General features: G+C 33.6%; 1 protein-coding gene and 1 long non-coding RNA gene across 2 annotated transcripts; both read left to right on the forward strand.

Moving 5' to 3' along the window:
• Positions 1-597: 597 nt before the first annotated feature.
• On the forward strand, positions 598-4206 carry LOC145105353 (uncharacterized). The gene is made up of 6 exons (XM_079042478.1): positions 598-1102; positions 1171-2030; positions 2130-3232; positions 3292-3391; positions 3471-4094; positions 4186-4206. Exons 1-6 carry the CDS (start codon positions 598-600, stop codon positions 4204-4206), a joined length of 3213 nt encoding a protein of 1070 aa, XP_078898604.1.
• A 2195-nt stretch (positions 4207-6401) lies between these two features.
• Positions 6402-7381, forward strand: LOC145168607 (uncharacterized). Its single transcript, XR_013741958.1, has 3 exons — positions 6402-6441; positions 6625-6688; positions 7328-7381. It is a non-coding gene; the product is annotated as an uncharacterized LOC145168607 (long non-coding RNA).
• Positions 7382-7872: the final 491 nt, after the last annotated feature.

Here is a 7872-nt window from a genome sequence, read left to right on the forward strand (position 1 = left end):
TTTTTGTTTTTTTCGTAAAGCAATTATTTGCAAACAACCAGATACCCCACTTGGTAAGTGTCAATGTAGTTATTGGTATATTTTGGAATGTCATGGGTTCGAACCCAATTACCAACACTTTTTTTTTCTTTTTTTTAATGTCTCGATATGTCCCTAATCATCCACTTTTTTATCACTTCTCCACATGCCCCTGATCATCCAGACTCATTGCGTAAATATCCCAAATTAGACAATATGAATTCCTATCGATTCAATCTCTGATAACTACAAAGGCACTGCAACTACGTTTATTCTTCAACCAGAAATTGATGCGTCAACATCAAATTCATACAGGCACAAATACTACATTTAATTAATACACGAAATTACAAAACAATTACCCTCATAATATGAATATTTGTTATCTCGTTGGGTCATGATGTGTGTAATTATATTTTATTTTGAGTTAACAAGTTTTTTTCTTTCAAGATATTGGATTTATTAGTAATGTGATCTATTTTGTTTATGCACACCAACTGTTTGTTAAAATGGGTCAATAAACAGGAAACGTATATTGCTTGTTGACGCTGTTGTAAGCTGAATATGGATAAGTCTTAGATGGGAGCATACAGAACATCAGAAACCTATGTAAAAGGTGTTGCAACATTTATCAAATATGCAGTGCACAATTACAAGATTTCTAAACATATGGATCCTGCAGATACCAAAAAAAAGATAAGAATTCCATGTCCATGTGTTAAGTGTGTAAACCACATATCTCATTCGATGGATGTGGTAGATGATCATCTATTCAGGAATGAAATTGATCAAACATACACAAATTGGAATAAGCATGGAGAAACAGAAGAACCACCAAGAAGTTATGTATATGAACATAATTTTGACATGGATACGTCAAACGATGTAGATTCCACGAACATGAACACAGAAATGCCAACAGATGCTGCAGAAACAGTAGAGATGGTTGAAGCTGTAGAAGAAAATTTTATTGGGAACCCTGATAAGTTTAGAGAACTGATAGAGGATGTCGAGAAGCCCCTATACACAGGGTGTCATAATTTCACAAAGTTATCTGCAATCATTCAACTACTCAACTTGAAGAGTAAGTATGGAGTATCAGATAAGTGCTTTACAGAATTATTAGTTTTGATAAAAAAAACATGTTACCAGAAGGAAACAAAATGTACAGTAGTACATATGAGGCGAAAAAAGCATTTAAGGCAATGGGTTCAGGGTATACTAAGATACATGCATGTGTCAACAATTGTATACTTTACAGAAACGAATACACAGACTTGGCAGCATGTCCTACTTGTGGTAAATCAAGATGGAAGGTTGATGAACAAAAAAATAAAATTTACAACAATATTCCTGCAAAATGTTTGTGGTACTTTCCAATTATTCCGCGCTTCAAGCGTCATTTTCAGTCTAAGACAACTGCAAAAGATTTCACATGGCACGCAACAGAAAGAAAGGTGGATGTTGGCGTTTTAAGTCACCCAGCTGATTCACCAGCATGGGCTGCCATTGATGACAAATATCCTGATTTTGCTAGCGAACCAAGAAATTTGCGACTAGGGATTTCGGTGGACGGGGTTGATGTGAACAGAGGAAATAGGAGTCATAGTGTTTGGCCTGTTTTAACTGTCATTTACAACCTTCCACCATGGTTGTGTATGAAGAGAAAGTTCATCATGCTTTCGTTATTGATTTCGGGAACACCAGGAAACGATATTGATGTGTTCCTAGCACCTTTTATTGATGATCTGCAATTATTATTTGATTTTGGAGTTGAAACATACGATGCATATGCACAAGAGCATTTTAAACTACGTGCAGTTGTGTTGTGGACTATTAATGATTATCCTGCTTTAGGTACATTAAGTGGTTGCCCATACAGCGGTTTTCAAGGTTGTGTTGTGTGTGGTGAAGAGACACACTGCATTAGACTCCCTGAATCGAATAAGCAGAGTTATGCTAGTCATAGAAGATTTCTACCGTATGATCACCCGTTCAGAAGACAAAAGAAGGCATTTAATGGACAACAAGAGTTCTCACCCTCTCCAGAACCTATGAATGGGGAGGAGATATATAACAGGGTAAAATTTATAATTAATTAATGGGGAAAGGTTAATAAGGGCAAGGAGGTAGAAATCCAACAATCAACAAGTGGAAGAGGTGGGAAGATGAATAAAAAAAAGAGAAAATCACACCAAGTGGGTACTTCAGATGTGGGCCAGCAAAATAATACATACTGGAAGAAATTCAATATATGGTATAGACAACTAAGGTATTGGCCCGACAATTTGGTTCCACATTGTATAGATTTTATGCATGTGGAAAAGAACGTGGGTGAGAGTTTAACAGGAACTGTTTTGAACGTTCCCGAGAAGACAAAAGATGGTTATAAAGCTCGATTGGATTTGGTTCATTATGGTTTAAAACCAGAGCTGCATCCTCAGATAGAAAGGAACAATACAACACTTCCCGCAGCAGGTTGTACATTGACAAAAGAGGAAAAAGACAAATTATGTGAGACTTTATACAACTTAAGGGTTCCTCAAGGGTATCGTTCTAATTTTTCTAGTTTGGTGAGTCTAAAGGATAGGAAGTTGATCGGACTAAAATCACATGACTATCACATGCTCATGCAACAATTTTTGCCCATAGCAATTCGATCTATTATGCATCCACCCACCAGAGTTGCTATTACAAGGTTTTGTTTCTTTTTCAAATCAATATGTAGCAAAGAAATCATAGTGGATGAGCTCGATAAGTTGCAAGAGGAGTTATGTGTAACCTTATGTCTTCTTGAGAAACACTTTTCACCATCATTTTTTGATGTGATGATTCATTTAACCGTTCATCTCACTAGGGAAGTAAAATTATGCGGTCCAATATTCTTTAGATGGATGTACCCATTCGAAAGGTTTATGAAGGTTATTAAGGCGCACGTGCTAAACAAAAATAGACCAGAAGGATGCATTGCAAAAGAGAATGTTGCAGAAGAGACAATTGAGTTTTTTAGTCAATTCCTTAAAAGGATGGATATTGTTGGTATTCCACCTGACAATCATAACAATTGTGGAATTCATAAAGGTGTAGATAGTAGCTCTATTACGGACGGTACTCCTCTATCAGCTGCTAAATCGATAGAAGTTTCTGCAGAACTATTCAGCAAAGCACATTTCTTTGTATTGCAAAATACATCTGAAGTACTCCCATATATCAAGTAAGGTTTTTTACATGTATGTTTTTTTTATAATAATATTAACATTAACGTATTGACAGACGACACATGGAATTTTTGGAACATCTCCACCCTACTAAACGAAAGGCACATATAGAACAAGAGCATAGTAAAACATTTGGTCATTGGTTACGAAAGGAGGTATATTCTTGTCAAATATGTTGTGTTCTTTGTTATTTTTTTCTTGATTTCTTAAATTCATAATCTAATTACAATTCAGGTAGAGAGAGAGTTAGGGGCCTGTAGAGAAAGTATAACAGAGACAATGAGATGGATTTCACATGGACCCAATAAGAACATTATTAAATACGATGTATATGCTATTAATGGATATACTTTTCGTACAAAAGCTCGTGAAGGTAAAGTTTACCAAAACAGTGGGGTTAGTGTTGTTGCAACTGACACACACATCAGTAAAGAAGTTGTAACATATGCCAAAAACACTTATTATGGTGTTTTACAAGAGATATGGGTACTAGATTATCATTTTAAAAGAATTCCAATTTTCATGTGTGACTGGGTTGACAATAGAAATGGGGTAAAAAGGGATAAATTGGGGTACACACTAGTTGAACTAAAAAGATTAGGCCATAAAGGTGATCCCTTCATATTGGCCTCACAAGATCAACAAGTTTTTTACGTGACAGACCCACTCGATCAAAAAATGTCTATTGTGTTCAAGACACCTCCCAAAAATTACAGAGATACATATGAAGATGTAGATGAAGAATTTAGTACTATTGTTCCTCATAATGATAACATATTGCCACGTGTAGACACACTTGACTTGCAGAAGGAAAATGATTATTTTCGTACTGATTGTCACGATATTCTTATACGTACGGTACGTGTTTCTTAATGTCATTAATTACATTTGTAGCTATAATATTTCTCCTTCTTTTAACACTTAATGATCTTTATTTTTTTGTTTGTAGAAGGGAAAGGCCAAACCTTGAGCATAGCGTTATGTGGAGAATAAGAAAATGACAAAAAATGACGATGTACTTTAGTTAATATCTTTTTTACCATATTATACCATCAAACTATTCTGGTGTAATATTGTTATAACTCAAACATATTTTTTTTCGGTTTTTTACTGTTATATTGTTACACATGTTATAACATAAGCTGCATGTAATAGCAATGTACTTTCGTTATGCAATGTTACACAAGTTATGTTGTATTCATTTCATTTATTTATCATAATATTCTGTTAAAATAATTTGTAATCTTTTCGTTTATTATGGTGTATTATCTGGTGCAATTAAAAAAATAGATGACAAAAAGGGCAATTTGGTCCTTTCTTATAACTCTTATTCAAGACGACATTATTTTTATTTTATGAGTATATTTACATATAGACACATATAATAGCTGTAAATGTAACTAAATGCTACCTACACACACAATATTTGTTTATTCTTAAAGCCAATTCATAATATTTTGACACACATAATAAAAGGTACATGACCATAAGTAACATATTTAATGAACGACCCCTAATTATAACGATAAGACATTATTTTTCTTTTATGACTATATTTACATATAGACACATATAATAGCTGTAAACGTAACTAAATGCTACCTACACACACATTATTTGTTTATTCTTAAAGTCAATTCATAATATTTTGACATACATATTAAAAGGTACATGACCATAAGTAACCAATAGTAACTTCTTTTAATTTTTTGCGTAAACTAAATACAACTAGTATAGAACCGCCCTATGGACACACAAATAATTAGTGTGACCAATATTTGTCACCTTTTAGCTACTTTGTCTGTTATGTGGCTAAAAAGGCAACAGGTTATAGACACACAGAGAACTAACTCATGTGACGATAATTTTATCTACTGTCTCTCATAAAAAAAGTGTGACAATCTTAATCGATATATGTGGTTGATTGTGACCTATGGCCTCAGTGTTCGAGTGTGACTAATATTTGTCACATTTGGTATAATTAAGTGTCGTAAAAGTTTTGATTGTCTATATAATGGCCACACAATCTAATTTAAATGTATCCAAAAACAGTCTCTAAATTTTTTTAGTGACTTTTGGCCACACTTTTAAGAAAAAGCGTCACAGGCCGTTTTTCGGAAAGTGTGACCATAGGTCATTTTTGTACTAGTGATACCTTAATAAGCATTTAGCATGTTTTGCTGAATTTTAAGAGGTACAAGACCTTATGCAGTATATACAATGAATTTATGCATGCAGAAAAAGTCTGTCTATTATCGTTTGAATGAGTCTTATTTAGTCAAACATAGGTATTAAACCCGGATGGATCTTGACTCCGTTTGCATCCATTCCATATCCCGCCCAACAACCTCCCCACCATATCGCAAGTTTTTGAATTGGTTATTTGATCCTTCCTTAATCCAGGCAAAAATCTCTCAACCATCTTCCCTATATCAGGAGCTATTCATCTCTCAGTTGAACTATTTATCCTCATATCAAATTATAGATTCAATTCCATTTAGTATCTACATAGCCTGTCTTTCTCAACCTCGCGTCCTTTCAAAATCATTGATTGAGGTTGATTAGCAACAACCATTGCATAACCTTCCACCATTCCCTTTAATATCTCTTTTTTTTTCTTTTGATTTTCTATTTTATCATATGTTTATGTCTATGTATCTGATTATATATGAGCTGATGTTTATTTTGAACAACTATGAATTTGGGGAGAAAAAGCCGGAAGGTATGTAAATGGATAAAGCTAACTCTCTTCTCATTCATCTCCTCTCTCTCTCCACCACCAAATCATATATCGCCTGCATCTTTTGTTCTCACTCTTCTCTCTCTGACCCTCAAAGCAGATAAAGGTTAATCTTTCACATTTGTTAAAAATTGAAGGAAATAGAGATCGAAATATGAATACAGACCAATCGTGATTGATTTTGAGCTTGATCTTATAAAGCTAAAGCCTTCAACATATCAAGGTTAGCATATTTTTGGGTTTTTATAGTGATCTATTGTTATGCCCGATTTCAGTTTTTTCAGGTTTTGTTGTGAGGTTGTTCATCTTATAAAATTGAAGCCTTCACCAACCACCACTGTCGAACCACTCACCACCTTCAAGACCATCACCATCGCTATTATAGAAGGTTTTGGAGGTGGTGATGTTTGTGGTGTGTGGTGATGGTGGTTGAGCCAGCGACACCATTTGTCTGTGTAGTACTAGGTAAGAACCCTAAATCGATTTATGTTATCTAGCCCTAAGTTGATATATTGTTTAAGTTTTGTTTCTCTTTTGGGTTTTTGAACTTTTCAATTTTGTGTATTGGCTTTGGATTCACTCCCAAACTCGAATTGATCACGATTAAGCATGTGATTTTTTAACAATTTTATTTTTGTTTTATATCAGATTCACCAAATATGGGGTTATAATTCCTCGGTTTGATGGTGGTGTCAAGGGAATTGGATTTCAGGTGTGTTTCTTATGCATTATTAAAATTGACATATTCACAAGTCTCTTTGTCTTTTGTTTCTTACCTTTTGAATCCACTTTTAACACATAGTATTTTTTTCTCTATATGGTTCAAAAGATGTTAGATGACCATCAATAAAGCAAGAATTTATTATTATCAAGAGTCATTGATAATCATAAATGTAGTTCATACTTCATGCCCTGCTAAGTAGTTTACAATAAGCTAATTTCTTATCTCTAATCATTGATGGTGCCGATTTGAAGCTAATTAGTAATCATTTATGGTCATTGATGATTTTTGTGCTGAGAATGCTTGCTTATCCCAACGGTGAAACAGTACTCTATATTGCTTTTGTTTTTTCTATTTTTCCTTCAAAAAGAAAATGTTTAAATATGTATTTGAGTTCATTTGTAAAGATTTTTTTTTGAGATAAAATTCAAGAGTTTCCTTTAAGAGTTTCTATTGTTAAGATATCATATATGTATGCATTGATAACCATTCAAATTTTTATATTTTGATTTTGATATCATTTAGACTACCTTGATATCAAGATTGATATGAATATATATTTTACTTATGAGGATAAATCATGTTGTTTATGGAATAAAATTTTGCTTGGAAACCTTTGTTTCTCAACAGATTAATCAGATAATGGTGGATATAGATAAAGATGGCAGTTGTGCAAATGATTTTGATGAGTTTGTGTATAATGATAGCAACCAAAATCAGTGAGAGCGACATCAGACACGAGCTCCACAAAGGTTAAACCTGTAAACTAATAAGGATAACCTTTTTATTCGTTATGGGGGTACGATAAAGTTGTACCGGTAATCAGGGTCAATGAGTAAGTGACATAAGAACGTATATCATCATTTGTAGCCTTAGCCATAATGTTTGGTAAAGCTTTTGTTCTTCTGTTTTGTGCCCTCTTTTCATTGATTTGATTACAACAGTTGGTGTTACAATTTCAAAGTGAAAGGTTTGTGTTTAGCGATCGTGAAAGTTATCCTTAGATTATCTACCAGTTTATAATTATAATGTCAATGTAAGTTTCTTTCTTATTTATTATTCCTTTGCCATGGAATTGTTACCATTTTTGGGAAGAAACAAACATTTTTATGTACAGATCCCAACAAATGGCAAAGATTTTATACATTTGGGAGCTTAGTTAGGTGATTTTAAAT

This window comes from Lactuca virosa, chromosome 4 (genome assembly GCF_052849685.1).
Source record: "Lactuca virosa cultivar CGN04683 chromosome 4, Lactuca_virosa_CGN04683_v6, whole genome shotgun sequence".
Taxonomy (NCBI): Eukaryota; Viridiplantae; Streptophyta; class Magnoliopsida; order Asterales; family Asteraceae; genus Lactuca; species Lactuca virosa.